Here is a 22,893-nt window from a genome sequence, read left to right on the forward strand (position 1 = left end):
AAGCGGAGGAGGAGGGTGCAGCGGAACCTTGAGGTGGCCAGCGGAGGAAGAGGGTATGGCGAAAGTGTGAGAAGAAAAGCGTAGTGCTGCGCAATACGCATTATGGCGGCAATGGCTACGAGATGGTGCCAGAGTAGCGCGTCGTCTGTATGGAAACAAAGCGCTGCATGAGCGGAGGTCCGTCTGCGGCGGCTGCTGTGAATCGCGCCCACGCAAACGCGCCGCACGAGACAGATTGTCCGCGCTAGCCAATATATCGTGAAATAAAAAGACGTATAGAGCTGCGCTCAAATTTCGCATTAGGGAGTATAGTAATCGTCGGCGAATTTTTTTCATTATCGTGCGCCGGACTGTAATTCTTCCTGGAAAGGATGTTTTCGAGATTATGATATGCCGTTGAGCCTTGCAGGGCCTCCAGTGCAGAAACGTGTGTCCCCTGAGAAGTCTATCAAGATTTAACTCTACGAGGAGTATTAAGTGCCTGTCTCACGTCGGCGAATAATTTTAATACTGCTTTTTCCAAGCAGGCATGCAAGCAGGATGGCACACCTACATTTGTTCTGTATTCCTGGCTTATTGCTTTCATTTACCTCTTTTGTTAATAAGTGCTTGGGGAAGCTGTTTTATCGCTAACTCTATCACTGGCTAGGTTTCCGGCTGCATCACTTGTGGGCTATAACTAAATTTACCATATCGGCTGGTTCATCATTCGTTTCCTTCACTCGTTTATTCATTCGTCCACCAAATGCTTCACGGATTCATGTTGCACAATCCCGTGGTTTGTCGTTTCCGTGATTTGCACGCTTGGGTAATTTTTGGCAAAAACATCTATATTCTTGGGGAAGAGCTCCCTGAAGCTCACTCTCACTTACGAGCACATTACTTGCTAGTTTAATCGATCGTTCTCTTGGTTTTCCTGCATGATCCGCATTTAGCTTAGCTTTAGCTGCCCACGATCTTAGCTGTGGAATCATGCCGCCAACCGCCACCAGAGCACAGCCCATTACACCCTCAGTTGTTTATTGCACCGTCCTTCTTACCGAGAACTTTCACGGTGATGTAAGCCACGACGGGCTTGCCGTAGCCGTTAGAGGCGGTGCACTCGTAAGTTCCGGAGTACTTCGAATCGGCAGCTTCGATGTCGATGCGGTTGTCTTGAACCAGCTTGCTGACGTCAATGGAAGAGTCGTTCTGGAAGCGACGCAAAATAAAAACAATCAGTCGAATGGTGAAGATCAAATGCCGGTTTCGTGCTCTAATGCCTACGGCGTTTCAATTAGGAATAAGCAAGTGATGTATCAACACTGGCTAGCGTCAATCAAAATGTAAGCATGACATTGATTGTTAATATGAGTGTTTTGAATTAATAATGAGCCTTACTCCGTGAGGCAAATGCGCCAGACGGAGCAGATATTCAAGATGTATTTGGTTGTTATACAAGTCAGTGGGAGGTCGCATATCAAAAACGTGAGAAAGCACACGCATGCATAAACACTGCACATTTCCGCTAGACATTCCAGCTGTGTAAAGCCTTAGTAAAGCTTTGCCTATGCGAAAAAAAGCAAGCAGCGAACTGCTGCTGCGCTCCTACCAGACCAAGCGACTGGAATTCTTTTATGGCGGCAAAAAAAAAATAGATGTATGTGATAAGAGCAAAATGGCAGTGGTTCTCACTCTATCCTGAATGAGCTCATGCAAGGTCTTAAGACACTGTAGAAAGAAACATGAGCTCATCTACAAAAATATGAATCCCTGACTTTATTTTTGTTTCCATTCGTTTGAGGCACAATCTTCGAGCTTAACAGAAATAATAGGGAATGTCCCAGGGTATTACCCACGTGTTAGAATCCTCTTACAAAAACAACAAAGAAACTCTTGGTCTTCTAAGTATAGGATCGCGAAACTTCATGCCTCTGCACAGACATCCTGTCCCCCTCCTATGAACTCCAGCCTCTGTGTTCAACGTGAACTTGTGCCCGGCTATACTGTATGTGTACTTCTGTATTTAGAGGCGCGTTAATTGAGAATGAGAACATCCATTTGATCATACGATGTAGTGGTATAGCGAAGCGTGGTTTCTAATTTGAAGCTCCGTACGACGCCTGTTGATTAATATGTTTGGTAGCATTGGGAATGTTGATAAATATCGTGTATGGCCGTTTCGACAACGCTTGATCGTTATACCAGCATATATAATATATAGAGGAACACGCTGCATCATGTCTCGATCCTAAGACGAGGCTTTCTTCAGCAATTATACCGCGCCAGTTCTGCTGTGACAGCACTCACTTTTCTTGCATGGATACTTACTTCACATGTGCATATTGCAATAATTTTCAACCCGTATGCCCATAGGGCTTGAACAGTGGTCTATTCTGAAGAAACAGCACTAAGACGGGCAAGGAGGCGAGAGGCAGACACAACTAGGCGCTGAGCACGACGTGTCGGCTTCTAGATGTAGAGCCTAGACCTTTCGGTTAAAGTCCCTGTCTTTCCTTTGCGTTTATCTGTCTCTCTCTCTCTCTCTCTCTCTCTCTCTCTAGGGGATTGACCAAGAACAGGGTAGTTCAATATAAAATAAGAAAAAAAAAAGAAATCTTGCCCTCTGTGTACAGTCTTCGTTCTCTTTTTTCAGAAGAAGCCATACACCAACCAGCCCTAGTGAACACAATCCTGCAGAGTGGTTCGAATTGTGAAAAGAGCAATAATACTCGAGGTGTCTGCACAAATCAAGTTACTTTCAATGTAACGGCGCAGAGGCGATCTGCAGCAGACCTATAAAGGCACTGACTCAACCGTGTGCCCTGTGGTAAGCGTCACGCTTATATATGTGAATGTACGCGGAGTGAGCGGCATGGCAGACTTCTTGCAGTAAATTCTCCTTGTGGCATATCGTTCCTGCGCTCGCTTGTGCCGTTGTAGAAAGCCAACATGTTCGCCGCGACCTGACTATGAGCAACCAGTAATCACCATCATTATCGTTCGTACTTTCTTTCTGGTCAGGAATGGGAAGTGCGTTTGAAGGTTTCATAATGTTACTGATGCGAATGTATGTATTGATGCGAATCGTGCAGTATTTTATTTTTATAGCAGAATTTTTGAAGAGGTGCGAAGTATCCAACAACAATAATGCAACGGCCCCACCTAAATCTAACTCCGTATCGCAGCGCGAAGTGTTTCCTGAACGCAAGAGCGCACTTCGGGGAGTGCGACTTCGCACCCCGGGCTCTGTACGCCATTGTGAACTTCGCAGTTTTAAGTCCCGAGTGAGAGCGCTTTAAAGCTGTGGCCTCTCGCGATTGAAATAAACTATTAACGATGGATGGAGCTTTCAACGAAAAACCTGCACAAGCACATGTCCCATTATAAATATATCAAGCCATTTTGCGATCCCCCTCCGAATTGCAATGTGCCTGAGCTCGTCTATCGCTTTGTCGCAATGAATTCTCGCTATAGACACTAGGACGAGGAGAAAGAAAATGTTGACGTTTCTCAATGTTGTTCTTCACATAGTTTGTGTCAATCAATGCGTTCTAATCAATGTTAAACATAAATACACATGCCCGAAACTGCGCAATCATCACAAATCATAAGGTCATGACTGTAGAGTTCAAACACTACTGACGTCCCATACGTGCACGACGGGCAGCTTTCGCGATTGCAAAAGCCCTATTGTTACCTGCACGGAAAAAAAAAGTTATTCTGCGCAGCCTCGTTCACTTGTTCTCATACTGGTATATTCGGTAGACGTTATACAATTTGATACTTGGAACAGGTTCCTAATGATTGATATTTGAATATATGAGAAGTTCAGCTAATTGTCTAGTAATCTGCTCATCAGAGGCACTGAAGCATGGCGAACATACTGCCAAGCGCACAACTACAAGCACAACGTTTTGCAGTGAGCCAGCCGCAAGATATCAGAAGGCTGCCGCTTACTGCGCATGTCACAAAAGCGCGTCAATGAGGAAGCAAAAATAAGAAAAGCGGTGTATAGTCGGTAACGCTCACGTCTCCACTCCGGACAAGCATTCATGTCCAAAAAAAAAAAAAAAACAACAACAGCAGCAATATGTCACTGGCTTCGTCATGCTGCAAAAATTATGTAAAAAGCGCCGCAGGCTGCCTGCTCGCTAACGCTGAAACACAAACTTGACTCAAGCGTTATATTTTAAAACAAACGAATGCAAGCCAGGCAACTGTGCAGCAGCAAAATGGTGTTGCCTTGAATAAATAATAGCTTAATACAAAAACGCCACGCTTAATCCTACGCGTCAGCAAATATGATAGCGTAACGTTCAACGTTACCGTCTCTTCATCCCAACACACCGGACACTCCTTTCTCATGACATCAAATGAAAAAGAGAAACGAGCACTTTGTAAAAGACCTTAATGGACGCGCCATGCTCCATGTACACAAAGGGCCCGCGGGATGATTGCGTGAGCCTTTTCAAATAGCGTTCCTTTGATATTTTTTTATTATTATTATTTCTCGTCCGCGACGACGGCAATGGCGAGAAAGGCCTCAACAAACTGTGGCTAAGACGGACGAGATCTTTTGCCGTTCACTCGAGAACAAAAACATTGCTCGCGTAGAGAAAAATAAAACAACAAACGCAAGAAAAAAATGGAAAAATTACGGCACGAAAACGTGAAGGACAAAACGACAGGGGAGCGATAGAGCTGACGCAAAAACAAGAGACGGCGGAAATATGCGCACAAAAAAAGGAAGATGGCGGCGGGACAGTAGCGCTCTACATTTGAAGGCACGTGCACTACGAAAGCTGGGGTTCGCCGGGCAAGAGGGCGCAGCGGACTGCGCCCGCACGTCGCAGCGCCTCAGATTCAACAAACAACTCCGCGTCTCCTCGTCATGCAACACCGGAAGACGCGGCACACACGGCACACGGTTTCTGTGAGTGGACGAATGCACGACACGGCACACAAACCACCCTGGACGAGGCAAGGCGGCCACGCAGGCTTTCGTTTGGAGACAAACACACAAAAAAGGAAAAAACGTTCTGCCAGAGGGGGGCGGGGGCAGGAGTCAGAAGAAAGGCCGGCCACACAGGCAGCAAGATTCTAGCGGGGATGTAGCTTTCTGCTTGCACACACTCGTACTACGTTCGTTGCGGTTTTCGCTCTTAGAGGCAAATGCCACTTACGGACCTCGACGACCGTGCCACATTTGAGGTGCTGATATGATCCTGTAAGCATTCGGAAACAACATCCACACATTTAACACGACGGTATCGCAATGGGACTAAGGGCTTAAGGGATTCTACGTCATGCGGCAGTCACTAGATTGAGACCCGTGCGAGAGCCTCTTTGAAAGCGCGTCTGGTTTGTCCAGAAAATACGCGGCCACTTAAGTTACAGAGAACAAGTATTGGAAAGCGCGTTGGGCGCTAATGGGCTGTTTGTTGACATTTAGGCCACGTGCGAGCGCAATATAGACTGATAATGTAGAACAGAATGACACAGAGCGTAACTGAATTGAGCAACATGAACACACAAGGCCAAAATAAAGCAGACAAAATGGCGGAACATAAAGAAACAGGGTCAAAACAGAAACACAACATAAAAACGTGGCTTGAGCTCAGGTCTGTATAAAACAGGCCAAAGAAAGATAAAAATTCCCAGATGCCCTCCGCTAGCATAAAACGGCGTTTCACTTCCTATTTCTGGGAGCAGAACAAGTTTCGCTTGGCATAGAAGGCATGTTTTGTGGCATAAGTAAGGAATAAGGATGGTGGTGGTAGAAGCGCTAAGTACATAGCTTTCTGCATTTTGCTTTGTCATCATGTCTATCACGTGCTGTTATGCTACCGAGAAGTATGGTGACAGGGCAGAAACGCTTACATGCGAAACCCTAGTTTGTGTCTGATGTATCGCGAATGCTAATCCCAACTTCAGCCTTTTATTCAACTGTTGAACCACACCTTGAGCACTGCTGATGTGCGCATGTATGACCACGAAGCGAGCGACTCTCATCCGCATGTATAATTTGGACGCACATAAAGAAGACTGAATGTGCAACAAACCGTTGCGAAGAACTTACAGACATCTTTCGGTCATCCTTCTGGTTTTTCGCTAGCGCTGTAAGGCAATCAGTAATTTAGTATCTATACTAAAAACAGCATGTGCTAACACCTGGAGCGAAAAGTCGTCTTGGAACAATGACTGCACAACGTGCACCTTTCTTCCACGTAATCCAATATAAAATAATCCGAATGAAATCGAACCCTTAAGCGACCGCGTCGCCAAAAGCTGCGACTGTGTTCGCGGAACAGCATGCTTTGCGCACTGCGCAATGATTCTACGAAACAGGGCGGAAGACAGTTGACAGGTTCTCGGGCCCCGAACTAGGTCCCGTCTGGCGGGGATTTCGCTCAGCTCTCCTACGTTCGACGAGCGAGCATCACACAGAAATCAAGCAACAACATAAAATAGAGGCGGACAACAAGATCAACTGATAAAAAAAGCATGTGGGCAGCTATGCAGGGCACGCCCAGCATTCGCTCATTCATATTCGTAACAGAGAGAGAAGTACGTCGTACGGGGCGGAAGGGTGCCGTGCAATGGTTTCCGACAACGCCGTGACACAGAGCTTTGGGGTTGCTGCTCCCGAAAGCGCGTAAAGACGTGATGGGAGAGCGTGGGGAACGGCCATCGCTTGCACATAGAGCAACAAAGTCTTCGCAGCAGATTACCGACAACGAAAAAAGCAGACAGCTCACTTACCATGTGTCGCCACGTGATGGTGGAGTCGGGCTTTCCGCTCGCCACGCAGCCTATATACAGGGGCTCCCCTTTCATTACTGTCACCTCGCCGCTTTCGGGAATTGTCGACACCTTGGGGGGTCCTGCGAGTCACGCGGGTGGGACAGGTTAAGAGGCAGCGTGCCTTGAGAGGCAAGCGAGATGAGCGAAAAGTTTGGTTGGTGTTGATCCTTTCAGTTAGCGGCGGCGACATGAAGGTGATTCGTACACGAGCTGGGGCGCTTTTCTCTGAATAAGCTCAGAAGCTTCTCTTATTACAGGTGATATTTCATCCCTGTAGATGAGCCATGTATCAGCACCAATGCTAAAGGTGTGGTACAAGGGAAACACCATTGATACGAAACGTCATCGTCAACTTTGGCCTGTGAAGTACTCACTATGTTACCCTATAGCTGAATTGCAAGCCTATAGTAACAGACGAATTGGCAGATTTTCTTGTTGTCTGGCAGATTACTTAATGTGAACATATTTGTACGTGGTTTGGCACTTGAAAAGTATTCTTTAGAAGAATTCTTTGGCCAACAAACTTGCGTGTGATCAGTACCCAAGAATTAGATACGATCGCAGTAAAGCATTTTTACTTAAAGGTGCACTCATAGTCGTTTCAAGTGACCTGCCGGCGCTCTTCTAATTCTAAGAACGCCACCAATACCATTTTAATTATTCATTGCAACGTACAAGTGCCAGCCCGATACTTTCTCAACTACTGTATTTTGCAGGCCGAATACTGAAGAAGAGCACTGATCTTCACTCTCAGAAATGTGTCCCTATAAAGAGGTGCACCTCATTTAAACATCATACATTAGAAATATTAAAGTTTAATCGGTCACCCAAATTTTATGTGCTATGTTCTGGATGATTCCTGTCACATATAGCATGTCAGATGTTGCGCAAGCCACAGAAGACTAATTTTGTTCCCAGTTTCATAAAAATTTAACCAAATGTAAACAAATAAAATTATTCAGTTTCTTGTGACCTCGTGCAGCTCATGTGCACTTAAGTTTAAGGAAGTCGTGCAAGTCACCATCGAGCGCTTAGCACTGTGCTATACAGCGCCGAGAACAATGTATGCGTCAATGTATGTGTCACACAGTGGATAATCACTTAATGATACCATAGCTGTGACTGCACATGGGCCTGCGGCTGGTGTTCTTGGTAATGATAGCCAACAATTCGCTGCTTCTAAATCATTCGTATCATCTGGTTCGCGTATTCTCCCAAAGGCAGTATACAGTCGCATGTAACCAAATGTGCCGCTGATTTTTCACAAGCCTTCTTGACGACAGAATTCAGGCGCATTTCGCTGACCTATTGTTTCTGTCACTTGTGTCTGGTAATACGCACTTGGGCTTTATCTTCGACTATGAATACATTAGTAGCCAGTCTAAGGGTGCGTCTACATTTCCAAGCAATCATTTTTCTTATATTTCGTTAGTACAGTCGGGGCAACAATTTTGCTGCTAGCCGATACACGACCAAAGTAGGAAAATGCCATCAACGTACATCTATTAGGATGCATTCGGCATTGCCGTGGCTCTGAGGTGTACCGTGCATGACCTGCTCATTTTATATATCTGACAACGTTACCACGTATATATTTTACAAAATTTACTGACAAAACTGTATTCAACCTTTTTTTCGTCCATGAATGAGTACAGGACGACTGTCCTTGTTTAACAAAATCACTTGCTGGGAATGGCGCTAGTGCTGAAACGTAACGCTCGCGTTGCAATCCAGGAGGAGGAAGAGGAGGAGGAAAAAGAAGGAAAGGCAGGGAGGTTAACCAGAAGCACGTCCGGTTTGCTACCCTACACGGTGGAAGGGGTGTACCCTTCCAGTGCTAAAAACGTGTCACATTTATTCGGGCTCTTTCTTTCCTTCTTTTCTTTTCTTTTTTCTCGTGGATGTCTGGTAAGCATGGTATGCAGGCCGAACACTTTGCTTTAATGCGATTTATTGCATTATAGGGTTACAAGCTCAATTTGCGATTTCGCCGAGAAGCCATCTGAAAAGAATGCCGGCTCCGGGTATAAAATGAACGAATATCTATGCGAAATAGTGCCCTAGAAAAGATAAGCTCATGGTCGAGAAAATGTCACACTAAGTTGACAATGCCAACTTCACGTCAGCGCGGACAGTTAAAGCGACGCCTTGCTTTTTTTTTTTGACATCTTCGCCGCACAGGGAAAGTAATACCTGGAAGGACGATCTTGTGCTGGATGGAGTTTGGCTCGATTTGGCTGTTGACCTTGCAGGTGTAGACGGCGTCGTCCGAGGCCACCAGGCCGTCAATCTTGAGCTCGCCCTCGGGACCCAGGCTGACCCTCGGGTCCGTGTCCACACGAAAAGTCCCAGCGAACAGGATATCCCTGTTCTTGATCCACACCTTGATGAACTCATCCTCGCCTGCATGTCGAAAATAACGATCCCGCTTTACCAAAGCAACACTGCGACATATGAAACACTGAGTCATTTGGGTCCCAATCTTCTATGGCCACATGCTTAAGATAACCCGTAGCCATATCTTTACGTTGATAATAGCAATCCAGGATCACGCCAAGGAATTTTGGACATTGCTCCTGCGGCCATCTGTCAAACTTCATCGCCATGTCTAGCGTAACTCAATTGACAGCATTTAAAAAATATCATTTAGAAAAGCTACCCGTATGTCGGTAACCCGTTTGTCAGCAGGGTACGCCTTTCAATTAACACGAGTATTTATGGAACTTATTCGAAACTTCCCTGCTGCATGCTTTATGGCAGTGTTTTAAGCCTGACCAAAACGCACTATAATGCAATAAAGACGTTACGACCAAGTGCCGTGAATATGAATGTTAATTAAAGGACGTAGCCGCTCGATGTTGCTAACTGAACGTCGCTAAAATTCAGGCGGCCTTCTGAAATATTCATTTTCGAAATGCTATCTATTGAGTTACACTGGTGCACTGCGGTGAAGTTCGACAGCTAGCCGAAGGGGCAATGTCCAAAATTCCCGGACATGTGTGCGTTGCAAAACACATTTAGAGACTAAAGTTATATGGTAGAACAGTTTATCGAAGTGAAAAATGAAATCGGGAATCCCGCCGGTCGACAACGCATTTCGTTCAAGAAATGATCCCGCTAAGACCAGTAGATAGCGTTATCTCTAAACTGGCCAAGTAGGAGTGTCGACGGCAACTTTTCTAACTAAGGTGTTGTAAACTAAGATGTTGGGCTGCTGACAGGCACGAAGCACTCAGCCTCAAATGATATAAAATAAGAAGAGAAAACATGATAGCCATTAAATTCAGTGAAGGTAAGGCGAAAGCCGAGATGATGTAAGCAGACTTCGTAAAACAAGACACCATGCAATGCGTATGAATACATGGGCGAGATAAGCTTTCGAGACTTCGCTCGTTAAAAGAATTCACTGTTCGAGCTGTCACACCTTTGGCGATTTGTTGTAGGGACACCATAGAGTTGGGAAAGAACCATGCGTTCAGACTGCTGGTATATACGAGGAATGGCGCTTCCACTGAACGATGAATTCGTGGGTGCCTCTTACCAACAACTTAGCCTTCTTGCGACATTTACTCCACAATAAGAAATTTTACGTTCACTCAGTCCAGATGTCCTTAGCAAATTTCTATTAAAAAATAGGCCACGCCTACAATCTGAGACTACATACCGGGCCTATAGCATCAAAGTCGTCTGCGCAGAGTCAGAAACTCGCTTTAGCCTCCTAACCCTTTACACACACTTCTTCGGGCTTCAAATAAATCTCTTCGATAAGGCTTTCATGTTATCCTTACAAAAAACAAGATGAGTTTTTTGCAAAGCTGCCTACTCACTTGACTGGACGATCTTGCACGGGAGAGACACAGAGTCACCAAGGCTCAGGAAGAATGTCTGTTCTTTTGTCAAAAACTCCACTTTCCGGTCTTGAGGCACTTCCGTTTCCTGGTCTTGGGCTGCAAAGTGGAGAGGAAAGGAAGCAGGGCTCAGCACCAGAGCAAGTCGTTTACTTATAGACAAGAATTCAGCATTGAACAAAGGTCTACACTCAGAATGGTTCAACGCGAGCTTCAGCTTATGTCATCCCTCACCCTCCAGCTGATCTAAAATTGAAACGCAATTAATTACGTCTTAAGCATCGGACATATTGTATTCAATGTTCTTCTAAATCACTCCTTCATACATTGCATACTGCTACCAGTATGTTAGAAGGTGCCAATGCAGTATTCGAGTTTTAGAAATAACAGTCGACTTCGTGGTTGTACGGATTTTTCAGACCTCCGCAGCATTACAGAAAGACTGCACGGGAAAAAAATTCGTTATCACAGCGTTACTGGTTATTTGTCCCTTTTGCGCCGTCATATTTATAGCTCTTTTTTCTATAACCATCACAAGAACGTGCCGCACTGCTAAGCCATGCAGGCACTTATAGGCCGATGGTTCTGTCGGTAGAGCGCCGAACTCTGACAGGGGTGGTTCTGGGTTTTATTCTAGATTCAGTCAGCTGTGCACGTAGAAGTTATTTTTATTTGCTTTCTTGCCTCCTTACCCATGACTAACGGTGCTTGTCGAAACTCCATGAATTCGGTAGATCGTTCAGGCTGTCTGTATAGGAACGGCGAGACTTATAGACACTTATGTCCAGACTTCGCAGCAATGTTCCATAGACCTCCGTCATTTTTATATGTTGCTTGTAAAGTTTTTACTAATACGACGCGTACACAACATAAAATCCGTTTAATTCAGTAGGAATGGCACAGGAAACAGAAGCAAATATTGAATTGCAAGCGGATACTTTTCGGTAGAGGATGTAAGGCGCCACGGCAGCTTCTCTGAAAGCCGCTTGAGGACACTTATGAATTTTATCATTGAAAATGTTTTGATCTACCGCTGCTCCGTAGTGACTATAGTTTGTACTCTTGAACACGTGGTCACAAGCTCGATACTCTAACGCTGGGACCACATTCCCGTAGAGTCAAATGCACAAACGTCCATGTACCGAGATATCAGTGCACGTTAAGGTGGTGTAATGTGATTCGGGGCCAACTGTAGCGTCTCTAATAACTCGAATCAAGCGCTTGGGACTTAAAGGTCTACAAATTGTTATTATTAAAAGGCAGTCGATCTTTAACTGCGATATGAACCCTCCGTACCACCATAGAACGCACACCAGGTGGTCTTCCAATTAAACAACTAGAATCCCACACGCGGAAACTGCGCTTACATCACACCTTTTCAACACTGAAACTTAGCTGGAGACGAATAGGTGTCGGCATACAGCCTTGAGACTGCCTGCAACATCGCTCGCCTATCAAATTAATAACTTCGTGCCCCGCATATCGAGGCGCGCTGGGCGCATCGAAACGGGCGCGCCATGTGCGGCATTCTTCGCGACGGACGGACGGTGTCCACGGCGCAGCCTTGACCACGCCCATTTTATAGATGAACTCGGGGCAATACGGCGCCCTTCGCGAGGCCGCACTGCGCAGCGACGTACCATTACCGGCAGAGACGTGTCCGAAGGGACGTAAAATATTCATGGACGCAACGAACACCGCTCGCAAAATACGGGCCCGAGAGTGCGTGTGCTCGACGGGTGAGCCGGGAATGACGCGCGCACATCTTATTTCTTTTCCTTTCTGCCTTCTTTCTCGCTTTTATTTCATTCCTTCACCTTCTTCCTTATATCATATACTGTTTACTTTTTTGCCTCCATTTTTCTTTCATTTCCACCTGTCCTTCATTCTTTTACCCTCTGTTCTCTTTCTTTGGTTTCTCTTCTTTCATTCATTTTCATTCATTCCTTTATTCCTCATTTTTTCTATTTTTACATCATTTCCTCATTTTGTTCCTTTTTCTTTGTTTCTTTCTTATTCTTTCGCATCATGCTTTCCCTGAACATCGGTTCCTTTTCTTTTTGCTTCTTTCATTGCTTTTTCTTTCATTCATTTTTTTTCATTGCCTTCTTTCGCGTACTTCTTTTTATCATTGTTTATTTCCTTCGTTCACTGCACTTCCGACCTCACTTGGCACAACCTTCCAAAGAAAAAAAAACAAAAAAAAAAAAACCGAGGTAGCACGAGTGGCGCGTTAGGGACGAAGCGAACGAGGTGCCCAGAAAAAGGAAGCCATCAGATATGCAACTTAGCCCAAACGGCATCTCACGGAATATACGCTTGCGGTTCGGGGAGAGAACTTCTGCGGCAAAGAGACTGGCATAGATGTGCGCAAGTTTCGCAGAGCTCTGACCACACATGTTCTGAAGCAGGGACCAGCTGAATAATTCCGCGTGATGTATGTGTATGACGGCCAGAGAGCACATGCAGCTCGGCAAGGAGATTCGCCACCTCCGGACAAGCCAGCTTCTCGGTAGACGAGACGTCAGCGAAGAAAAGGAAAAGCTTGTATTGGTATAGAACACGAACCCGTGGTAGATGAGTGACAAAAAAGAAGATCTAAATGCATGACGATGTGACCGAGACTGCAGCGCAGGAACAGCCCGCTCTGCACGGAAATGAACAGCCACGACAAGGGTACGTGCGATCTTGCTGCTGATAGCGGTAAAGAAAAAAAAAACAACAACATAAAGGCAGGCAAGTAAAATTTACCCGCATGATTCTTGTAGTGAAGGCCGCGGGTGTTATTTTTCCTCGGGAGTTACGCAACGCGAACCAATAACCAGTTACATACATCAGCTTTTGTTAATATTATCGAGAAGAGGCGACAAGGGTGAGGAGGGTGGGGGGGGGGGGGATGTTTGCTGTTATGTGAAAAATTGCAAAAGTGTTCTATTCAAATAATCGAACACATTTATGCCGGTAAGGTAAGGCCAACAGAGCCTAGTTTTGACAACTTCTAGTTATAGGTTCTTTCAGCAAGAAGAGTCGTTTAACGAGCAACCTGCTCTTCACGTTAAAGTTCAGACTATAGTAAGAGACGCCGCCGAGTTCAAGCGGATATGTAAGGAGGACACGGATAGGAGGAAGGCATCTATCTCTATTGCTGTCAGTGATTTACGGTGCGTACTCAAATTCAGTTTGTTTTGCGCTAGCAAAAGAAAAAAAAAAGAAACTCGACATTCCTACATATTCTTTCTTTCTTTCTTTCTTTCTTTCTTTCTTTCTTTCTTTCTTTCTTTCTTCCTTTCTTCCTTTCTTCCTTTCTTTCTTTCTTTCTTCCTTTCTTCCTTCCTTTCTTCCTTCCTTTCTTCCTTCCTTTCTTCCTTCCTTTCTTTCTTCCTTCCTTTCTTCCTTCCTTTCTTTCTTCCTTTCTTCCTTCCTTTCTTCCTTCCTTCCTTCCTTCCTTTCTTTCTTTCTTTCTTTCCTTCTTTCTTTCTTTCTTCATAAATGACATATTCAGGATAATTCTCACGCAGTCAGTATATTAAATACCAACAATACCTTCTAAGATACCGAAGTGGTGCATCAAGTAACAGAAAAAAGTAAGGGTAATTCTGACGAAGTAGTGATTAATATAGTTTGATGCATCGCCACGTACGCACATTCTTAAGACTGCCAGTGTACAACGAATAAGCAGTGCACGAGATGGGAAAAGCGGCTGACACAAAAAATACCTAAGTCGGTCGTAACCATGACACATGTACGCGTCAACTTCACTAATGCCGTGAGCGTTTCAACGTCAATGCTGTCGAGCTTTCCACCGAACACCGAAAGAACACGCTGGCTTCCCAAGCACAAAAAACTGTTGAGCTGACAAATTTGGCCGCTCGCTTAACGCAATTACAGCTCAGCCGGGACTTCGACGAAGCACGGACAAGAGAAAGCAAGCGCTGCAATTCCAGGATATAGAACATACAACGTGTGGCGAAATTTTCGCGCGAAGCGCTTGTAGCTCTTTCCCCGCGAATCCGCTGGCGGCAGAGACGCGTCCGAAATTTTTTCAGCAAGACTGGCACAGAGTCGAAGTTAAGGAACGGCTATCGGCGTTTGTTTGAGCGCGGAGCTCCTTGCCGTCAGCCTCAGCAAGGATGTTTTGAAAACGTGAAGTCATTTCTCGTGCGCAAAACTCGACCGACCACAGCGAGCCTTGACACATTCCGCCTTCGGAAGCCTTAACGCTTTTGTCCTTACCACGAGAAAAGAATCTTCCGCGGGCTTTTCGTGTTTTTCTTTCTTATTAACCAACTAGTCGCACGCCTACTCCAATGTGTATCTCAGAATCCTATGGGTCAGGGCTGAAGTAAAGGAGAAAAAACAAAAAAAAACGTACGTGTAGGTGAAAACACGACGGGCACAAACTGAAGTTTAGAGGACACAGGAAACGGTGGGTGGTGCTGTGCGGCGCGGCAAAGTGGGGTTTTCTGTCCCAGCCACGAAATTCTTCCCAGCATCCGCAGACCGTGGGCTTAGATTACACTGCCATAGAGGTATGTCAAAAAGCACCAAAATGTAGAACGACAGCTGGCACTGTCCCGCAGTTGAAGAGGTTACCTTGGGAAATACGCGTGTAGAACGCAGAGTTCCGAAAGAATGCGCAACTTCAAGTGCTTAGGTGAAGCGCGAAAACCGTGAAATACTTGCGGGTTCAAACAGTAAAGCTACCAAATGCTGCCCGGATGCACCTTCTGGTGAACTATCTCATTCTCTTTATTTTCGTTGCTGTTGTAAAAATGTAAAAATCGTAAAGGCTTATTCTTAGTTTAGTAAAGCACTCGGTTGTTCTATCATCCTGTTCCTCTTTTAAGTGAGGAAAGTGTCGTCGTCCATTCTGGTAGTAATAGTCCACACATAGGCGCGATGAAATAGTAAAACAGGGATCTTCTGGAGCGGCACTAGCTTATTCAAGAGATAACCACCATATACAGAGCACATGCAGTTAAGGTTGTATACGGTTAGGTTGCACGTCTCATCGTCATTGGTGTCCCATTTAAAAGCTCCCCTGGAACGCAAGAACGCGAAGACATGCGCATTTGAAGTACTGTCTCGCAACCAGGCCACACATTCTGAGTAATACCTCTTCCTTCAGACAGCTGATAGTTACACAACTCAATCGTGCTACTTGACGCGCGTCTTTCGGCAATCACTCGCTTACCACCGGAATCTAAACCAAAGCCTCGCTACAAGGGCGGCGTTTAACCGCGTCGTTTTTCATGCAGCAGCGCTTCGAAAGTGACCAAGGGAGACAGAAAAGAATAAAGCAACAAACTGCCTCCACCACATGCGAACCACGCAGCGCGCTCACCAGAAGGCAATCTATCACGCGACATTCGAATGCACCGAGCTGAGGCCGACCACGGTACGCTGAGAAATGGGGGAGGGGAAGAAGAAGGGGTGGGAAGAGGGGGGTGGGGCCGTTGTGCAGCTTTAGTGCTCCGAACTTCGTTCGCACTTCCTGCTTTCCTGGGTCTCTCTCTCTCTCTCTTTCCTTAACCTCCCCCGTGTTCTGCGCGTAGCTGCTCTGCCGCTCCCGGCAGTGCTCCCGCCTTATTCGGTAACGGATGGGAAATTCTCCCATGCGAAACGAAAGGTCCAGAGGGGGAGAGAAAACCACCGGCCGCGCGTTTGTCCTTGGGAATTTCAAAATCACAGAGGAGAATGAAACATCGCATGCAACGGAAGCCAGGAAAAGAAAAAAAAGATGAAAATCAATATAGGCGGCAAAGTTTGAGAATAACGGAACAGAAGCCGCTCTTGCTGGGATAACAAGCGATAACCTTTAGAGCCAAAATAATATATATATATATATATATATATATATATATATATATATATATATATTATTTTGGCTCTAAAGGTTATGTATGTATATTGTTGTTGAGCAAGACGAAGATAAATGTATGCGTTGTCCTAACCTGGAGGAGCGAATGCGTGAAGCCGTGTTGCTGAGCGTCACATGCAGCTAGTATCCTAGTACGGGACCGCCATGAGTCTGGTGCGCGCGAGGACTTTGGCGTCAGCCGGAAAGAGAACAAGGCCGCAGTTTAATGACAAAAGGCTGTAGGCTGCTGAACGCAAAGACGCACGTGTGACTATCCGAGGCGCCGACATATACTTTGAAGAGTTAAAAACCTTATGGGCGTATCAAGTGTGAATTCAGTTTTTTACATCCCTTAAAACGCCCTTATATCGCCCCTTTTACACCATATATAGTTTTTAATGAAAACGCCTCCCCATACCCGTCGCAGATTGTAAACGGGGCGTGAATATGTGATAACAGTGCGCGCTCGTGGGCCTATTTCACTTCTCTGTTCGGCAAACGTGAAATTCGGCATTGTAACTGATGGGCGGAATTCGGTGAACTGTGATATACTCATATATTTCGCTCTACATATTCACATCTACAGAACAGAGAATGCGACGAACGAAGGCATCCGCGTTCTTCCCCGCCGTTCGATAAACTCGCCAATCCGGATCCCTATAAACCACCACAGTTTTCCCCTGCCAAAGCCTGAAATTAGGCCGCACAGCTTTCATCTACCATGCTGTCGCCATTAAGCGAAAGCCCGCAGCGTGCGAATGCGATGGTTTAGCCCGTCCCCGTCATGCATCGGTGGTCATGGGGGCAAACGAGCTCGTCGGAAAGCCCTTCGGAAGCGCTGTTCTGCGACGCATAGCGCCACTGCACGGTCGGGGCACATTTGCCACCACAGCGATCGTGAACGTGAGTCACAGTTCGGGAACCACCTCCACACTTTCCGTTTCTTTTTTTATTTTCTAGGATTTGCAGGAAAAACAAAATTCGTAAAAGTGAGAAGAGGGGCGACAGCACGAGGATGGGCGTGAGAGAGTGGTACTGTAAAGAAGGCTGTGCAGTCGGAGGCAGCGTCATCTTCCGATAGCGAGGGGTGCAGCAGCTAGACCTTGAATGCTCGCTTGACAGCAGCAGCGGTAGCCGTCCGAAGCGATGTCATTTGTGCGTGCGCGTGAGCAAGCGAGCGTTTCGGCGAGGCGACCCAGGCAGCGACGGCTGCTGTCCCCCGTCACCCTCAGAGAGTGCGACGAAGAGGGAGACATCCCTCCCGTGCTGGCCCTCCTTGCCCATATTATAAATGGAAAAATAAAAATCTAAGATAGATTAGGAAAGAGACCCTGTTGCGGGCTAATTTCGATACACCGTCTTTCTTTGTGTCCTGACTAATTTCTTGGACATATTCTTGCTTAGTCATTGTCGACCGTTTCCCTTCCACTGTCTCGCTTGGTGAAAGCGGCCCAGCAACCGTAAGATCTACAGTCTTGCTTCAGAAAAGGTAGTTGTCGGAGGCATTACAACACTTACCGAAACATGCTGCGGACTGCATGTTTGTGCAAGTGTGTGTTTGCGCGTATGCATGCGTGCGTGCGTGGGAGTTAATGAAACTTTCACATTCCTTGTTTACAAAGAGCGACAGCCTGTAGTTTAATACGTATCTTAGCAAATACTTGCACATCATTGGACGGGCAGACTCCCCAGACTGTTCAGTGTGTGGCATTGTAGAGAGTATAGACCATGTGCTCGTGGTGTGCCCTGTGTATGCGCGCGAAAGACTGACACTGACAGCTACCTTGAGGCATTTAGACAACCGACCACTGTCGGAGGAACTCTTGCTAGGCGCATGGACACAGAGTTGGCAGACGATAGAGACAATGCGTGCTCTTTCACGTTTCTTAGGCGACACGGGCTTGGACTCATGCTTGTGATAATATTTATGCAATGTGTTCTTTCACCTCGTTCCTCCTATTATCATCCCCCATTGTGACCCTCTTTCTTCCCCTTCCCTTACGTACAGAGTAGCAGGCCCGATACTCCATTTTCCGACCGACCTCTTTACATTTTCCAATCAATAAACTACTTCTTGGCAGCTGTGTATTCTGAAAGTGTATATGCTTAGTAGAGCTGGCCACCATAAGCGTTTAGATTTCGTAATAGTACAACGAACTTGGCAAGACAGACAGTCGGCGACATGGCGCGTTTGTGTTGGTGTGCATGTGGTCAGTTCATTCATTCATGCAAGCTTAGTTCGTGTTATATTGTTTTTTTTTTCGGTTATACTAACTTTGTGTGGTTCCTGAGAAATGGTGGCAATTTGATGACATAATAGCTACTGTCCCAGTTCGGATTGATACTATATCATTCATAAACGCTTCCAGGTGCCTCCAGTTTCCTCCTGGAGCAGCCAGCTCCGTTTGTACGTCTTTCGGTAGCAAATGAAAAGAATTAAGAGCGAGGACAAGCGATCAGACAGAGCCCTCGGGGCTAGTTCTCCCTGGCTCGGTCCACGTTCACCGGCACAGGAGCATTACTAGCGGTAATTCTATTTGCGGTTATCGGGCGCTTACCGTGACACAGCGCGTACGCCTATAACCCGTGCTCATTTCACGTCATGCGTAAAGCTTGATCCAGTGGCTGCTCAACGCTCTCTGTCACGTCCAGTCTCTGGCGTGGACCCGACTGCAAGCCGGCAAGCAATTCAGCAAGAAAGAGAGAGAGGGGCATCCGGGTGGACCCTCCGGCGGGCAAACGGCGCCACGCTACAAATTGATGAAGGCCGAGCGTGCGACAGTAGGAAAAAAGACGACGGGTTGGTGCACTCTGCCTCGCCTGTACATACAACGACAAAGGGTGGAGAGATGCGTAGCAGAACGGACACGGCACACATCGTACACGGCCTGCCGTACAACCACCCGACGCTATACCACACGCAAACAGGAAGGTACAAAACGACCAGCCGGCTGGTCGGATGCAGCCGTTGCAAATGGATGGGCTGGTATCAACACACGACGGGACCAATGAAGACAGCAAGGGCGTAACGCAGGCCGATGAGTGCGTCGGCCGCCAGACGAGACGGAGAGCGGGCATTACCTGGCGATTAAGGGGAGGAAAAAAAAAAAGGCAAAGGAGGTCCTCTGTCTCCGTGCTGGCGCGCACACGCGCGACTGTTCAACTGACCACCGGCCACGACCGGGGGAAATGGCCGCACTGCGGTCGACCCGCCTGGAAATCAATTGAAACGCTCGTGATTGCGGGTCTGAGACGCGACCATCACGCGTGCACCTGGCATATCGCCGGATTGTGCGTCAATCAAAGCTAATTAAAGCGTACCTGTGAGTTGCTCCGCCCAACAGCGCGGAGGGTAGAGGGTTCAATGCCCGTCTTCAGACATGACGCATGACTCAGTTTTTTAAGGATTCACCGTAATTTCGGTTACTGTAAAGAAAGGAAAGACTTCCCGGTGTTTCTTATAGACTCGCTGCGTAAACTTTCAGCGTACGATGGGATTTATATTTTTAATCGCTTGAACAGGCTATGAAAGCTAATAATATCTGCAAGGCGATATTCCACGTAATTATCTTTCTGTGTATTGTGATCCCAACAGACATCCTCAGTACAAATTGGGAGGAAGCTTTCTGCGGATTGTGACTTTGAAGCGACAATACAAACCCATCCAGTAAAAGCAACCATTACAGTTTTTTTACGCGCCTCCGAAGACGTGAAATCAAACTGGCGACCACGACGGGCTGTGTAAAATTGCTCGTAGTCTCGAAAAACACCTTAATAAATCACATAAGGTACAGCACTTGCAGTGTTGTGACGTACACATTTTACGAGAAGAGCTGTGTACACCCAGCTAGATTGATAAAAAACAACTCTGTGCCCTTTAGTAAGACTCTTGGCAGTAAGACTAAGACTGGCACTACGAAGTGCCAGGTTGGCAAGTACGCTCTCAGCGGTCTATACACTGCAGGACTTTCCTGTTTGAGTAGCTGCTGGAAGTCAGCGGTTCCGTGCGAAAATAAGGTATCACCTATGTATTAAGAACAAGTTAGTGTGACGACTAAAGGACCAACTGCGTTGCATAAAACTGTAGCGACTGCGATTAAGAAGTCCGATGTTTAGAAGGTGCAGGTAGCTGAAGCAGAAAGAACATAAATCTGCGCCGTTACACTGAAACAAGGAGCTAAGAACGAATACATCTGAGGAATGGAACAAGCTGCGGACATCGGGAGCCATTGTTCAAAATCAAAGGCTGAGATATATTAGCCACTTAATAGGAAGATGCGATGGAATTGTCGTCGGTAAGGAGCCAGTTAAGCGCGACTCTGGTGAAAATATTTACGAAGAGGAGTGGAAAGAAGACGTAGAAAGAAGTTTACCGCTGAGAAGCGGAGGAGAGTGCGTGTAAATGATACAACAAAGAATACAACGAAGAATACAAAGCACACACGGTGTGCATGCTACGCTATGGACCTGTCGACATAGTCCTCCGACAGCCCACTTCAATACCTGCAGTCATCGTCAGCGTAGGCGCTGTCAGAAGTTGATGTTTTCGATTCGAATGAAGAGATGTTGCAGTTACGACTGCTACCGCAAAACGTAAGGAGATATGCATCAAAGAGAAGAGCTTTTTGTTTTCTTAGATTTGCAACATTTCTGGCCATTCCATTTCGATGCTGGCCGTCGCTGCCACAAGGGTGCAGGGTCGAACATTTCAAGTCTCATTCACGTATCGTAATGTAATGAATGATACGCCACAATGAAAGATCGCTCCCCCTCCTCTCCAGTCCCCTAAGCATCGTCTTCAAACCCTCTATTCCACGTAAGGCGATACAGAAAGCAACAGCGCCGAACTGTTCCACTTTAACCTGCAAGGCCGACAAAAGTAAACAGGCAACGGAGGGGCACGCCACCGTGACTAACAGAGCAGTCGCAAGAACGGCCAGGAGGATCTTCCGTTTTTCCCAGTAACAGCGCGATACTTTCGTGTTCCGACCCAACATTTCACGCGAAGAGATCGGGAAAACGCACGAAGCAGGAAAGATAACTAAAAATGCAGCCGCGAGACGCAGTGACCAACAAAGGCGAATCAGAGGCCACGATAGTCCGCGAGCCAAGCGACGCGGAAAAACTACACGCAACGCAAGATGGAGTACTATACTCAAGTCACGCCTGCTTTCCTCTTTCACCGCATGCACGTGACACAGGGGGCTAGACCCGCCGCCGTCGGGTCATGCGTCTGGTCTCTCTCTCTCCTCCTGACCACCGGCGGTGCCCCGTGTGAACCGAGGTGGAGCTGGGTGAGGAGGAGAAATCCGAGGAGAGGATCGAATCTCCGAGAGTGCGGAAAACTGCCGAGCAATCAGCGACGAACCTGGTGTGTGCCACGAGCGAGCTCGGCATGGCGTCGTCATCGTCGTAGAGCCGCCGATACGAGCTCACAAGCGACGACGCGCCAATGCTCGCTGGGAGGTGCGGATGACCGCGACCCCACGGTGCGCCAACGATGGCCGCCAACTGCGCGACGAAGAGGACCCGGTCCGAATATAACGCGCTCGTAGCTCCCGCTGCAAGCCTCCGCGCATCAGCCCCCCTCATCCTGCCTTGCCCCCCCCCCCCCCCATGCCCCGCACGATCCTTCTCTCTCCGCGGCAAATTGTTTATCGGCACAATGGAACTCCCTGGGAGGTCTTCGGCGACTCCGCCTCGTCCGCGGGGTTCTTACTCGGCTAGCGGCCAGCGTGGCAGGGCTTTGCAACCTGATCGTCGCCACCACTGCAGTTCTCCGTGCATGCGAGCCTCCGCAGCGACCGTGTCTCCGACTTCATGCCCTTACCCGAGACAGAGTCCCAAACTGGAGCGTGTACTTACGTCGCCGCGACCCGGTGCTGTCATTCCGTTTCTCTCTATTTTATTACTTTATATCATTTGCCTGCCGTCTCCCTAAACCGACGCGCAGCACTTCATGCCACGTGTTCTGAGCAGCGTTCTCTTGTGAAAACATAGCCGCACCGTCTCGGATAGAAAGAACAAACATTCAGGCATCACTGGCAAAAAAGAAAAGTAAGAGTAAATAAACCAATAAAGAGGAGAAAAGGAAAGTCGTGATAAGGCGCCTGTATTTATCACGTGAACTCGGGAGCAACGCCTGTCCAGCACCGTTTTTGGTATCCCTGTTTATTCATTCTTGTGTCACGTTATGTGTGACGTTATGTCCCGAGCAGACGGGCTGTCATTTTTTGTGAGTGCCTCTTTCAGCTGCATAACTAAATAAGGAGAGAGAGAGTGCGACATGCTAGAATGTCAATGAATGTCATTTTGGCGCAGTGGTTCTTTAATTTATTAGTTCGCGTACCCCTAAGCGTTCCTGAAGGGAAGTGACTCCTGAAATATCACTGCAAATTT

At 46.9% G+C, this 22,893-nt stretch overlaps 1 protein-coding gene across 3 annotated transcripts in view; it reads right to left on the reverse strand.

Annotated features, from left to right (window-relative positions):
• LOC119456300 (limbic system-associated membrane protein) overlaps positions 1-22,893 on the reverse strand; it is a 207,974-nt gene that overhangs the window by 15,174 nt on the left and 169,907 nt on the right. For 2 of the 3 annotated variants that reach the window (XM_037717993.2, XM_037717995.2), the window contains exons 2-6: positions 10,614-10,733; positions 8,980-9,189; positions 6,745-6,866; positions 5,166-5,207; positions 1,041-1,191 (exon numbers count right to left, since the gene is read on the reverse strand). In XM_037717993.2, the coding sequence (XP_037573921.1) occupies positions 1,041-1,191; positions 5,166-5,207; positions 6,745-6,866; positions 8,980-9,189; positions 10,614-10,733 (645 nt within the window). The remainder of the gene's footprint in view (positions 1-1,040; positions 1,192-5,165; positions 5,208-6,744; positions 6,867-8,979; positions 9,190-10,613; positions 10,734-22,893) is intronic. The other variant, XM_037717994.2, reaches the window with a different exon arrangement.

The sequence above is a fragment of the Dermacentor silvarum genome, chromosome 6 (assembly GCF_013339745.2).
Source record: "Dermacentor silvarum isolate Dsil-2018 chromosome 6, BIME_Dsil_1.4, whole genome shotgun sequence".
Classification (NCBI taxonomy): domain Eukaryota; kingdom Metazoa; phylum Arthropoda; class Arachnida; order Ixodida; family Ixodidae; genus Dermacentor; species Dermacentor silvarum.